We start from the raw sequence: 15,324 nt of genomic DNA, 5'->3' as shown, positions 1-15,324 counted from the left end.
ATCTTTACCCTGACCAATAAGAGCCCTTCATCCTTACCCTGACCAACAAGAGCTCTTCATTCTTACCCTGATCAACAAGAGCCCTTCATCCTCTGGATGTCCCAACACACTCAATGACAGCACATGCCCAAACATTAACCCCTTGATGTCCCAACAGTGTCAATAACCTCGTATGTCCCAGCATGAACCACTGAATGTCCCAACCCCATCAATAACATCAGACATCCCCAGTAACTCATGCCTCATCCCACATTAACCTCTACATGCCCTACCACCATCAGTAACCTATCAAGCGGCCAAGTGGTCATGTGAGTCAACACCTTTTGGTGACAACTGCTGCACTTACTGGCGTTGTCATCTTGTACTTCACCTCTCTGTCAACACCTTCAATGATTCATTAATAAAGCATAGATTCATAAAAAAGATTGTACAAGGGGATTTATCATAAGCGTGAAAGTGTGTTCTAATTTTTAAAGTATAAATAATTTGAATCTTATAAAAGCACAGTTAGCTATAAAATTTTGATAAATTTCTATAACACACAAAAAATTTAACCTGTTGCAAGAGGATTAAGAATATAGTGTTTATCATAGAGCAAAATAACTGAAATTCAAAAGGTTTGTGGCTGGTAATTCCACCTGTGTGAGCATCTACCCACAAATGCTTAAATAATCATAATATAAAAAAATATTGATTTGAGATTTTCTAACCTTGTTTTATATTATTCCTCACAGTATGATTTTGAAAAGTACCGAGTAAGAGAGATAGACACAGAGTTTGTCAAGCATAAAGAATGTTTCTCTAAAATATGAAGTTGATTCTAAGTTGATTCTATTCAGACTACCAGAGATGCACTGAAGTTCTCAAGTTAAATGGCATGACAACACGACAAACCAAACCAAACCTACTCCTGTTGCTGCCCACCATCAATCACTGTCATCCTTCCGCTGTCACCCACTGTCACATATTGTCACACACCGTCATACGTTGTTACTTCTACTGCTACTCACCGTCACACACAATCACCCATTTGCTTCCATTGTCACACATCACCCACTGTCCATACAACGAACAAACTCACCACAGAAACACCCATATCAACAGAGAGATACAGTAGTTTAATCCTGTGTGTGTGTGTTTGTGTTTTATTGTATAGCGTGATGTGTACTTGGGTGTTCAAATATCCTAATCTTAATGTTAGCTAACCTACAACCCCGTCCACACAACCACGATTTACTATCATCATTCACTACTTTTACCTGATGCTCATACTGTATGTTTTTTTTATCAACATTAAATAGTAAAGCCAGCCTCTCATCATTTATTTTTCATATGGAAATAAATAGATAAGGAAGATGGGAAGACATGAACACTACTTTGAAAGGAGACAGAATCATGGATGTATCAGCAAATGGGTTAATGGATAATGAACTGAAGGAATAGGAGAGAAAGACAGAACTGTGTGAAAGGTGATAAAGAAGATCATGCACAAGAGAAGATGTAAGTTTGAATGTGGTGCAAAGAACAAGAAACAAGATGATATAAACAAAGTGAAAGAAAGAAATGTGGTGAGAGATTAGTTAATATTATGTATAATTGAGAGAGAAAGAGAGACTGTAGATGGGAAGTGGGCTGGACATACTTTAGACACACAGAGCCATAGTGGAAGATGGATTGTTTTTCTTAAGAACATTATATGAAAGGCCTCAATGTATTGTTTTATAAGCTGCTTGTATAAATTTTCTAATAAATGGAAGTGTTTTCTTGACTCACAGGGGAACCTAAAGATGAGGTCACCAAGTCTGAAAGTTTGATTCTACAGTATATCCATCGTGACATCTGGAGTGATATAAAGTCAGTAGAAATTGGTGAAAATAATTATTGAGTAAAGACCGTGCAGGAGTGTGCCTGAGGACTCCAACAATGAGACAGGATCATGAGTTTTACCCTAACCAGACAATAACTGGCGAGATCTACACAGATACTTAGAGACATGTTGAAGACACCAAACGGCTCCACATCACAGAAGCTCTTACAAGTATGCGACATAATGACCACCACCACCACTCGGAAGATCAGAAAAGACGATAACCTTCTGCAGCCCTTTCCACTAACCAACAGGAAGCCAGTACAGCAAATTGAATCACTGTGCACGCACGCACGCACACAGACAAGCAAGCACGCACGCAAGCACAACCGATACTTCTGCACTTGTGGGGTATTCTGTCGATCTGTAGTAACACTGCATCACTCCAACTAATCGAAACTTGTACAGTCTATATATTTAGGTTCCCTCAAGAAATAAGAAATCTTATTATAGGTACTAGAAAGACTTCCAAACAAATGATGAAGAGGGTCACAGCAAGGCTTATTAATGAAACATGATTACAGTTTCTCTATGACCGCCTCTCTCTCTCTCTGAATACCTACCTCCTCCCCCTCTCTCTCTCTCAGACTGCCTCTCTCACTCTTTCTTTTACTCTCCCAGACTGCTTTTCTTTCTTTTACAGACAGCTCTTCTCTCTCAGACAGATTACCTCTCTCTCTTTTTCATACACATGCACAGTACAGTATAGTATACCCTAGAGCTGTTCCAAACACAAAAAGTTGGCAGAAAGTCACAAGTTCAAAAATAATATCCACTGGATGGATTAGCATAACCAACCAAAATCAGTCAGAAACCTAACTTGACCGGCCTCTTTGAGTGAGTGAAAATAAGAGACAGTAAGCGAAGGAGCAATTTCGACTGAACTACATGAACAGTTTTGAATCTTAAGAAAATCTACATATTTTTCATTACAGATCAATTTAAGAAACTCCTGAAGCTTAAACTTGATCAGAACTTTAATTCTGATAAAATTACAGTAATACTGTACTTCGATTTGAATTAATAATACCAGTAGTTAGGAGCAATTAATGAAAATGTAAATGAGAGACAAGAATTTATCGTGTTATCACTCACAGTCATGCAAGAATATCTCAAGATTTGATGCAATGTCTACAATGATCATCAAAATGTATTCAAACTGATCAGTTATTCAATAAAGCAATAAATCAATAAACTGTATACACACTCAACACTCAGGTATTGTCTTCTATGAAACTGAGACTCTCAAGAACTGTGTTGGGGAGGACTGTCTCTAAACATCTAACTGGTATGACGATTTTATGAATATCTATAGATGAATAACTGAAAATAAACGTAAGTATTCACGAGATAAAAGGATTTAGATGTACAATATACATCATGAGTCACCTGTTTTAGCCTCTGCCATATAATACTTCTTCTGAACTTAAACTTATTTTGTGTTCTGAAAAGCTCTATGTGTATATACTGTACTGTACTGTACAGTACAGTACTATATACATACATACACACACACACACACACATTTTTGCGTGTGTGTGTAATATATAATAAATTGTGTTATACACCAGGTAGCCAAACAATATCACTTGGTCATTAACTTACACTCACAGTCTGTCAGTCATCAGTCACAATATAAACAACTTTTTCTCTTCTGTAAGAAAGCCATAATAATAATTACTCTGCTTCACCAAACATCAGCGAGAGCCTTAGGGAAGTACATCAGAAGGGAGACACCAACAGGAAAATAATCTCCTGTACAGTGACGTAACTTTCACGAGACAGACACTTGAGTTGAAGGTGAGCGAGGCAGCGGTGTACCTGCCACCCTTGTTGTTGTCAGCAGGATGAGCATCTCACTCCCCGCCCCCAACACACCCCTTGGAGGAGGAAACCTTAAGAGATCTGTGGGCCCGCCAGGCATCCCTCACCTCCACGGGTGGAAACTTAACTGTCATTGCAACTAAATTCATACAGGAAGGAAGCATGACAAAGACACACAAAGATGGACACATGACTGAAGACACTTAGTCTCATGCATCCCGGGCCTGTAGTGGAGGTGTGTGAGGGAGGCAGTGGCAGGCACCGCCATGCCCCCCACCCACCCACCCACCACTGCCAGCTAACTCTACCACTCTCTAGCCTCACTGTGGTCTTGCAGCTTTACACACTACAGTCACAATACCAGGCCACAGCAAACCTTTACTCATAAACTACATAATGGCCTCATTACATACTAAAACAAAATTTGTCATTTGCCAGTATTACTCTTAGTTATTTTAAAATTAATAAGCTGCTGGAGCACAATGTTTTAGCCTATTTGGCTAGCTGTATATGAGCAAAACTTCAGTTATTATTCATGAAAATCATCAGCATTAAATATTTGTATACAATACTGTATTTTAAGTTCACTTTATGAGGAGAAAACTGAAGGTTTACCCACAAGTTGGCTACAACGTCCAGAACTATAAGGCGTCTCTATCTGTTGTCTAGCGAGTGTCCCTCTAAGGTGTTGTGATGTGAGGCAGCGTGAGAGACACTACCAGGAGTCGGCCACAAGCACCACACAGACTACACAAGAGCCGGGGGGTGGAGCCGTTCAACATAACACCACTTGCTCCACCCTCCTGCAGGCTACTACTCCCACCTCGGGACACTGTGGTCACGCTCAACATAGCACTGATACACTTACTCTCCAGACCTTATGTCGGACTGATTACACTTACATATGACAAAAATTAACTGCACTGTATTAACTACAAGTGATACAATGATAAACCAAAAGACTTTTTGAATTAAGATACTGTACAATGAAATTATTGTTATAATGACTCAGAGTAGACAATACATGAAGATGTGTGTATATCATGCTCCCTGTATTGATATTGACTGGTGTTGGTGTTGAGTAAGAGGGCCATCCGGTGGCCAGGCAGCAGTGTGACACTGGTGCAGGCGACGTACGCCGCCGCCTATGGCAATGGGCTGCTACGCGTGGCTGGTCTGGGTCAGGTCGACTAAGGTGGGTTGGGACGACAAATGGACACTAGACCAAACACTAATGACAGCAACAGCGAGATCGTTACCGGTGACAATGATTCGTTTATCTGCTCAGGTCCATCAATACGGTCATGTGGGGAGAGTTGTACCTTTTCCATCTTAGACAGGTGGAGGGCATACGCGTCCCGGGCACGGAACTGCATGAACCGCATGTTGGATGACTGCGACAACTCCGTGATGATCTTGATGTTGGGGAAGAACCTGCAAAATAACTTTTCTTACTTTAATACATCCACATAGCAAATTATATAAAGTAGCCTGGTACCCTGTACACTACTCACCTTCATGCCTCCACACTATACAGTTGTATGAAGTCAACACTTGACTAACACCTCCATATTGTACAGTTATGGTATCCTGTTAACTATAATTTAATATAACACCTCCACACAATGCAACAGTATAATAATGCTGCTCAGATATAGCATCAGAAATACAGGGTGTTACATAAATACTTTTCATAAATCAGGGGGTATATTCCTGAGACTTAAATAAAGATAAATGACTAAATGAGCAAATCGTCAATTCTCAATAGTTTCGGAATTACAGCACATGACAGTCTAAGGGGTGTAAATGAAACATCCACTGCTGTTAGTGTCGCTTATTAACAATAATAATGCCATATGATTTGTATTGGGATTAACATTTAGAGCAAATGTTCAAAGTTCTGCCCCTCTTGGTCAATGCAGGCCTCAGCCCATCGCACAAATGAGTGTTGCATACGTTCCAAGACCCCAGGGGTGTTACGAATGTTTGTCACACTTTTCCTGCACACGGCGCCACAATTCCTAGCGGTTTGGGACCTCTATAACATACACCTTACTTTTTATGTGGCACCAGAGGTAGAAATCAAGGAGATTTATTTCTGGTGACTGTAGGTTTCATCACATTCTTACCAAACCTGTCATGTGCTGTAACTCTGCATCTATTGAGAATTGACAATTTGGTCATTACGTCATTTATCTTCATTTTGTCTCGGGAATATACCCCCTGATTTATGAAAGGTATTTACGTAACACCCTGTATATAATGGTTAAATACTATTCACAATACATAAAGGATTACGGACTATAGTACTGTGTAAGATCACTATTTCAGATTTTCTGTATAAACCTAAATGCCAAACAAGAAAGCCTGATCAATATGATGTTCGAGAGTGATGCAGATGTCAGGTCCCCAAGCTTGGTGCTGTAACACTACACGGATGTTATATAATGAAACAAGTGAAGCTTATTATTGTGTTAGTTGTGGAGTTTATGAGAGAGTATATCAAGTATGTCTCTCCACAATACTCTACACAACAACACCTCCATTTTTGGATTTGTGTATATTTTGACACTTGAATACTTCTTACTCGTTACAGCAACCAGGTACACTTTCTCACGTGTGGGAGGAGACATTCACAGTCTTACTTATCACCATTAGCCAAAATAGTCTAAATTCGTCTGAACAACAATCAATTCCTCAGCTCTTTCACACCTCCCATCCTTGACAGGTGATTCTCCTCCTCACCTTCTCGTTTCTAATGATGTGTCCCTCCATGGTCAGTGTGTTAATGTAATCCAGTCCATCAATCCATCCATTTAAACCCAAGCTGTCACACCTCATGCCTCATCAAGCCTCTCCTCCTTTGCGCAAGTTTCACAATTCTCGGTACTAGAATTCCTTTTTTTTTGTGCATCCGGTCATCTACCTAAAACCTGCAGCTCTTCAAATCTAAGGCACAACATCACCGCTTCGCACACAAACAGTCAAGTACATATAAAAATATTTTTTATTCAAGGAGAGAAGTTGCCCGACTATACTATATGTCAGTACCTCAACAACACCGCCCATCATTAGCACACAGTCATGAGTTCCATCCTTAAGTCCTTCACGTACAACATTATTGCTGGTGGCTACACTTGACACGGTAAAGATTTATGGTTAAAGTATATACTCCAGTACAAGACCTGGATATATGTGTGTGAAGCTGTAAATGTGTCACCAAAGTTTCAAACCCACTGTGGTTATTTCTAGTCTCTACTGCATAGCAACTTTCACTAAGTAATTCTGATATTGACTAAACATGTCTCAAAGAATTGTCCTTTTGTTGTTTATTAATTGTCATTCATATATTTCATTAAGCTGTATGTTTCCCCAGTCCTTCGCTGATATCTTAGTGTTAATGGAAATTGGAGTTATGGCTGTATGAAACCTACCACACTTGTGAGTGACATCAAAGTGCATATTCAACGAATGAATTGTCTGGAAAACTATAGCCTAATGAATAATGGAGTCGTGTACTTTACAAAATACTACCAGCAGACTTTAGTGTACGTACAGGCAACCCCCCGGTTACGAAATTCACTCTTACGGATTTTGTAAATTACAGTATGACCAATAAATTCGGGATACGGACAAAGAAATCACCCATACGGAAATTAGGAAAATTTCTAAGTACATTTTTTTTAATATTATTATAAAATAATTCACAGACATTATAAAATTTATTTCGTGTGGGTTTTTGGGGGGTTGCTACAATACTGTACAGGGCGAGGCAGGAGTCAGTAGTGCCCCTCTGTCTCCCTCCCAGTAACTTCGATTGCACCACCTGACCTCACCACCTCACCTAATGCAGCACTCAACATCGATTGTGGTAAGTTAAATTCAAGTGTTTTGTATATTTATTATCTTATTATATCATAAAATAATCAATGTGTGTTAAAAAAAAATATTTTTATTAAAAAATGGGCTTGTATTACGTCTTTTTGCCGAAAATATTTCCTTGGGAATGCATCTCCAATTATATAATGGAAGTCAATGGGAAAATTGGTTTCACGTTACGGACAAATTTTCAAGGACACATACCTTCCATAACCCAGGGGGATGCCTTAAGGGTTTTTTGTGATTTAAGGCAATTATTCTTTGATGACACACAGTCTCCAGGGTTTATGTATAAGTGTACAGTCTCCACCTTGTATCAGCGTAATCACTATCTCTTCAAGTAGTAAGATACTGTAGTCTAGTGTCAACAAAATGGTATTTATATCAACTTACTTTACAGTGCATATATATATACCTGTATATAGACATATATATATATATATATATATATATATATATATATATATATATATATATATATATATATATATATATATATATATATATATATATATATACTAACAGATACACAAACAGTATGATAGAACATGAGAGAGAGAGAAAGAAAGAAAGAGAGAGGGAGGAGGGAGAGAGGGAGGGAGGGAGGGAGAGGGAGAGAGAGAGTCTTACTTGAACATTGTCTGGACAGCGACGATGGTGTTACAGTCAGAGAGGGTGTCCTCCTCCGCTGAGTTGTTGAGCTCCTTGTTCACCACCACCACGTTCTCTGCCAGGTTGATGCCCGCCCGTAGCAGGTCGTCCAGGCTGTAAAACGACCTACTCTTAGTACGGTGTTAATACAACCACCCCAGGTAGGAGGTCGTCCACAGTAATACGACCTATACACTTAGTACACTTAATACACCCTGGTAGGGAGTCGTTCAGGTTGCTAACATGACCTACACTTAGGACAGTACTGTATATTGTTACTACACCTGCCCCTAGGAAGTCAGGGGGCGGGGACTCGCCATGACAGGGGGCGGGGACTCGCCATGACAGGGGGCGGGGACTCGCCATGACAGGGGGCGGGGACTCGCCATGACAGGGGGCGGGGACTCGCCATGACAGGGGGCGGGGACTCGCCATGACATGACAGGGGGCGGGGACTCGCCATGACAGGGGGCGGGGACTCGCCATGACAGGGGGCGGGGACTCGCCATGACAGGGGGCGGGGACTCGCCATGACAGGGGGCGGGGACTCGCCGCGACAGGGGCAGGGACTCGACTCGCCATGACGGAGGACTCGCGACCAGGACTTGACAGGGCAGGGAGCCACCTTGCCTCGCGCAGACATTAGCGAGGGACTCGCCATTAGAGGCAGGGACTCGCCATTTGCAGGGGGACTCGAGACTCGCCACCAGTGCGCCATTACAGGGGCACACGCCATTTACAGGGGGCGAGGATTACAGGGGAGGGGACGCGCCATTACACCTGGGGCAGGGGACGCGCCATTACAGGGCAGGGGACGCGCCATTACAGGGTCCTCCCATTTCAGGGAGGAACTCACCATGTCAGGGAGGGAACTCACCATGTCATGGGGACTCACCATGTCATGGGGGGACAGTCAGGGACTCACCATGTCAGGGAGGGAATTCACCATTTCAGGGGTGGGGACTCACCATTTCAGGGGGTGGGGACTCACCATGAGTGGGACTCACCATGTCAGGGGTGGGGACTCACCATGTCAGGGGGGGACTCACCATGTGGGGCGAGGACTATGTCAGGACTACTATTACAAGGGGGTGGGGCGAGACTCACCATGTCAGGGCGGGGACTCACCATTACATGGGGGGCGAGGACTCACCATGTCAGGGGCGAGGACTCACCATGTCAGGGGCTCACCATGGACTCACCATGTTAGGGGCGGGGACTCACCATTACATGGGGGGCGAGGACTCACCATGTCAGGGGGTACGATGTCTCACCATGTCAGGGGCGGGGACTCACCATGGGGGGGGCGAGGACTCACCATGTCAGGGCGAGGACTCACCATGTGGGGGGGACTCAGCATTACAGGGGTGGGGACTCACCATTACAGGGGTTAGGGACTCACCATTACAGGGGTAGGGACTCACCATTGCATTGGGCGGGACTCACATTACATGCCATGTCAGGGGCAGGGACTCGCCATTACAGGTGGCGCAGACTCACCATTATAGGGGCGGGGACTCACCATTACAGGGCGTGGGACTCACATATTACAGGGGGCGGGGACTCATCATTACAGGGGCTGGGACTCACACTCACCATTATCAGGAACACCATTATAGGGGCGGAGACTCACCGTACAGGGCGGGACTCACCATTACAGGGGGCAGGACTCACCATGTCAGGGGCGGGACTCACCATGTCAGGGGCGGACTCCACATGTCAGGGGGCTGGGACTCACCATGTCAGGGGGGCAGGACTCACCCATGCAGGGGGCAGGACTCACCATGCAGGGCAGGGGACAGGGGAGGCGAGACTTACCATGTCAGGGGCGGGACTCACCATGTCAGGGGGTGGGGATTCACCATTACAAGGGGGGGCAAGGACTCACCATTACAGGGGCGGGACTCACCATTACAGGGGAGGGAAGGCGAGGACTTACTATGTCAGGGGCGAGAACTCACCATGTCAGGGGGGGGATTCACCATTACAGGGGGGGCAAGGACTCACCATTACAGGGGCGGGGACTCACCATTACAGGGGAGGGGGTCGAGGACTTACTATGTCAGGGGGCGAGAACTCACCATGTCAGGGGCGGGGATTCACCATTACAGGGGGCAGGACTCACTATTGGGGGCGGGGACTCACCATTACAGGGGGCGGGGATGTAGCGAGGACTCACCATGTCAGGGGGCTAGGACTCACTATTAAAGGGGGTGGGGCGAGGACTCACCATGTCAGGGGCGAGGACTCACCATGTCAGGGGGTGAGGACTGGGGGTGGGGCGAGGACTCACCATGTCAGGGGCAGGACTCACTATTACAGGGGGTGGGGGGGGGACTCACCATGGGGGGCGAGGACTCACTATTACAGGGGGATCACCATGTCAGGGACTCACCATGTGGGGGCGAGGACTCTCAGGGCGAGGACTCACCATGTCAGGGGGACTCAGCGTACAGGGGCGGGGACTCACCATTACAGGGGAGGGGGGACTCACCATGTCGGGTACCATTACATTGGGCGGGGACTCACCATTACATGGGCGGGACTACTCATACTGTCAGGGCGGAACTCGCCATTACAGGGGCGCAGACTCACCATTATAGGGGCGGGGACTCACCATTACAGGGGCGCGGGGACTCACCATTACAGGGGGCGGGGACTCACAATTACATTACAGGGGGGACTCACCATTATAGGGGGGAACTCACCATTATAGGGGCGGAGACTCACCATTACAGGGGGCGGGGACTCACCACATTACAGGGGGGGGACGGGACTCACCATGTCAGGGGTGGGACTCACCATGTCAGGGGCGGACTCACCATGTCAGGGGCGGGACTCACCATGTCGGGTGGCGGGGATTCACCATTACAGGGGGCAAGGACTCACCATTACAGGGGGGGGCGAGGACTTCCATGTGTCAGGGGTGGGGATTCACCATGTCAGGGGCGGGGTTCACCATTACAGGGGGGGCAAGGACTCACCATTACAGGGGGCGGGGACTCACCCATTACAGGGGGGGGATGGGGCGAGGACTCACCATGTCAGGGGGCTAGGACTCACTATTACAGGGGGTGGGGCGAGGACTCACCATGTCAGGGCGAGTACTCACCATGTCAGGGGAGAGGACTCGCCATGTCTGGGGCGAGGACTCACCATGTCAGGGGCGAGGACTCACTATTGCAGGGGGTGGGGCGAGGACTCACCATGTCAGGGGCGAGGGGGCAGGACTCACTGTCCAGGACTCACCATGTTAGGGGCGGGGACTCACCATTACATGGGGGGCCGAGGACTCCATGTCAGGGGCGAGGACTCACTATTACAGGGGGTGGGGCGAGGGACTCATTACAGGGGCGGACTCACCATGTCAGGGGCGGGACTCACCATTACAGGGGGGGCGAGGGACTCACCATGTCAGGAGGCGACCACTCAGGGGGATTACAGGGGGGAGGCGAGGACTCGATGCTCGGAGCGGGACTCGCCATGTCAGGGGGGGGACTCGCCATGTCAGGGCGGGGGGGTCAGGCTCACCATGGGGACTCACCATGTCAGGGGGCGGGGACTCACCCATGTCAGGGGCGGGACTCACCATGTCAGGGCGGGGACTCGCCATGTGGGGGCGAGGACTCTGCCATGTGGGGGGCAGGGACTCGCCATGTGTGGGGGCGAGGACTCGCCGTGTGTCAGGGGCGGGACTCACCATTACTGGGGGGGTCGCCATGTCAGGGGCGAGGATTCACCATTACAGGGGCGGGGACTCACCATTACAGGGGGAGGACTCACCATGTCAGGGGGCGAGGACTCACCATGTCAGGGCGGCGTCAGGGGGCGGGGACTCACCATGTCAGGACTCACCATGTCACATTGCAGAGGGTGAGACTCACACAGGGGGCAGGGACTCACCATTACAGGGGGCGGGGACTCACTGTCAGGGGGCGGGGACTCACCATTGCAGGGGGGCGAGGACTCGCCATGTCACGGGCGGGGACTCACCATGTCAGAGGGCGGGGACTCACCATGTCAGAGGGCGGGGACTCACCATGTATGGGGCGGGACTCACCATTATAGAGGGTGAGGACTCACCCATTACAGGGGGCGAGGGCTCACCATTACAGAGGGCGGGGAGTCACCATGTCATAGGGCGGGGACTCACCATGTCAGGGGGGCGGGGACTCACCATTACAGAGGGTGAGGACTCACCATGACTCAGGGGGCGGGGACTCACTATAATAGTGAGTAGGCAGGGACTCACCAGTCGATGGAGCCAAGCATCCAGTAGATGAGAGGGAAGAAGGAGATGGCGTCGAGGAAGGCCACGTCAGGTCGCCTCTCCAGTAACAAGATAATAGGATTGAGCGATGTCTTTTTCCTGCCAACCAGAAACAGACAAAAACAAACTCCTAAAATACTAATTCTGAGGAACTTCAACAAAATATATGGGAAAATTATTATGAAGTGTTGTGTATGGATAAATTTCATGGCTAATGGTAGGTTATCTTCAAGGGTAGGACTTCAGTAGGTGTCTTCAAGGACCTACCTGAAGTGTGCTCTAAGAGGGATGACGAAGTTATAGATGCCGTTGCTGGCGTAGTCGGCGGCCAGTATGACGGCGCGGTTCTGCCAGTTGTACTCTTTGGCGCTACGGTAACTGCAGTGCTCACACACCTGTTGGGTAGTGGCGGCTCAGTGGTGGGCGCTCCAGTAGTGCCCCTCAGTCCAGGTGACCCAAACTACCACACCCCCTTCACCCCCCCCGTCTCGCTAACCCTTGATTGATCCCCCTCACCCACCCCTCTCTCTCACTACCACCTCCCTTACCCACCCCTGTCTCGCTAACCCCTGACTGACCCACCACCCCTCTCTTTACCTCAACTGATCCACTCATCTCACGATCTTTTTTCAATCATATGTCCTCCATCCACTACTACCCTCAACCACCAATACAATCATCTACCACCACTACCACTACCTACAACAACCTCTCTCATCTACCATTACCCTAATAATCATGCACTTTTTTTTTTACAGAAAATAACTTTCCCAGCTGCCACCATGAGCATCTCTTGCCAACGCCTCGTCTGACCAACTGTATCTGCTTCTTAATTTAATCGTGTTGCAGAAAAAAAAAACTAACACTATTTCTCGCTCTCTCATTGTTACTCCGAAAGACAGACACATACACACACTACAGAATCAGGTGTTCACTTGGTCCATCTCCTCACTAGACAGTGCACACAAAGTGAGCCCCGACGTTCATTCACCATCACTCGGCAAATACCACACAAACACACTAATGACTAAATTGTTTTAGAATTCTGTAATGCCGGAAGACTACACACAATGCCCCCTCTTCCTACTAAGGTACTGCCAGGTAGCTAACACGGCTTAATTAACTTACCTTCATTTGTTTTCTATTTACAAAATGGGAGTAAAAACAGCATGAAAAACACTCCCTTTAAGATAGAGGTAAAGTTATAAAACTGATATATAGTTATACTTTGAGATTATACGATAAATATTGAGGAATAAAAAAAATATAAATTCGAAGAAATTATTTTTTTTTTTACACGAAGGGCAAATGGTTTTTAGAAAGCAAGGAGAAACATGAAGCAAGAGGAACACTGAGGGAAGTTATCCGTCTGTACTATTAATGCTGAAGGACGACCACAGTGTAATACATTAAACGAGGGCCATATTAGAATAATTAAACTGCGTACGACTACGTTTTGCATTAAGTGTTCGCAAGTAACCGAGTAACATATTACAAGGAAACTACAAGAATTTCTTGCGTAATTTTCGCTGGTAGAATATCTGGTCCTGGTGATCTGGGAGTAGACGGTAAGCAGTATTCACAAAACAATGACGTCACAATTTTGTGTTTTACAATCTGCCCGGTGGACAAACACGCTGCACTGCTTCCAACAAAATTTTCGTCAAATTAAATTTAGTGCTTCCCAAACAATGTGAAAAAAGTGTTACAAGATGATGATATACTGTTATGTTTCGTCAACCATGTTTATTGCACTTGAGCATATTTTAGTTTATAGTGAGCAGAGCATAAGAGTTGTACTACAAATTCGTCAGTTTCCCTCTCAATCAAATTGTTATTTTGTCAGCTTAAGTTAAAGTGATTCTAACCGTTATTTTGTTTTTGTTTTTATGCTTTCAAAAATTTGGCAGAAACACATACCCTGTAATTCACGTTTTTCATTAACACGTGGAACTTTACACCTCGGCTGGAACACTGTGCATTCCTTACTTCTGTGTACAGTAGTTCAATTCAGTTCAAGTTTAGAAGCTCCAAAGTTGTTGGTAGCGAAAGTCAGAGCGGGGAAGAGGACAGAGGAAGGAGCAGGAGGTTAGGAAGGGAATTGTAGTGGGAGAGATAGTGCCGTGGCTTTACACGACTGCGTTTATGGTTAGCGCATAGCGCACGTATTTGGTTTTGTCTGTGTTGGGTGTGTGATCCTCGGGTCACCACTCCTCCGGATTGTGTCAGTTCAAGTTTAGAAGCTCCAACAACTTTCCCTGAATACGAATTCGCAACCTTTCGATTTACAACAGGTACCTACTTTACTGCTAGGTGAACAGGGACCAAGGGTACTAGGAAGAGTGTCCAAACAACTTCCGCCGGCCAGGGAATCGAACCCGTGACATCTTGCTTGTGAGGCAAGAGCGGTACCGCTTCTACCACAAGCGTTGAGAGGCTACGGCATTTTATAGTACCGTACTGAGTGTTGGGCTGGTGTACGAACTTGCTCATGTACGTTAATTTTCACACACGTGCTCAATTATTTCAGTTCAGTTTACAGGCTCACAAGTGTGGATTGTGATTAGATACATGACTGAAGACTTAATGGATGAGGAATATGTATGAAAACCTATAATACTGCAATGTTTTAATTAATCAGTTATACTAATCAATTCAGTCTCATTTAATGCCTGCAGGGTTAACTCTCTCATCCACTTCCCGGGATCACCATTGCAGGTGTTTTGGTGACAGCACACGTGCACAGTCTGTGCATGTGACTCCATAAATAATATTAAGTTGCAAAAATACTGCTTTCTCTCGAGCTTCAACATCGATTTTACACGATCTTTGA

General features: G+C 46.0%; 1 protein-coding gene across 4 annotated transcripts in view; it reads right to left on the bottom strand.

Annotated features, from left to right (window-relative positions):
* Window positions 1-15,324, bottom strand: part of LOC121863322 (potassium channel subfamily T member 2-like) — a gene marked incomplete at both ends in the record, with an annotated part of 50,809 nt that overhangs the window by 25,825 nt on the left and 9,660 nt on the right. For 3 of the 4 annotated variants that reach the window (XM_042361942.1, XM_042361945.1, XM_042361943.1), the window contains 4 exon segments: window positions 5,014-5,125; window positions 8,201-8,335; window positions 12,474-12,590; window positions 12,759-12,886. In XM_042361942.1, coding sequence (XP_042217876.1) covers window positions 5,014-5,125; window positions 8,201-8,335; window positions 12,474-12,590; window positions 12,759-12,886 — 492 coding nt within the window. 4 annotated transcript variants of the gene reach the window in all.

Source organism: Homarus americanus, unplaced genomic scaffold (genome assembly GCF_018991925.1).
Source record: "Homarus americanus isolate GMGI-L3 unplaced genomic scaffold, GMGI_Hamer_2.0 scaffold46197, whole genome shotgun sequence".
NCBI lineage: Eukaryota > Metazoa > Arthropoda > Malacostraca > Decapoda > Nephropidae > Homarus > Homarus americanus.
Note: the sequence above shows the minus strand (reverse complement) of the source record. Positions and strands in the feature narration are given on the sequence as shown.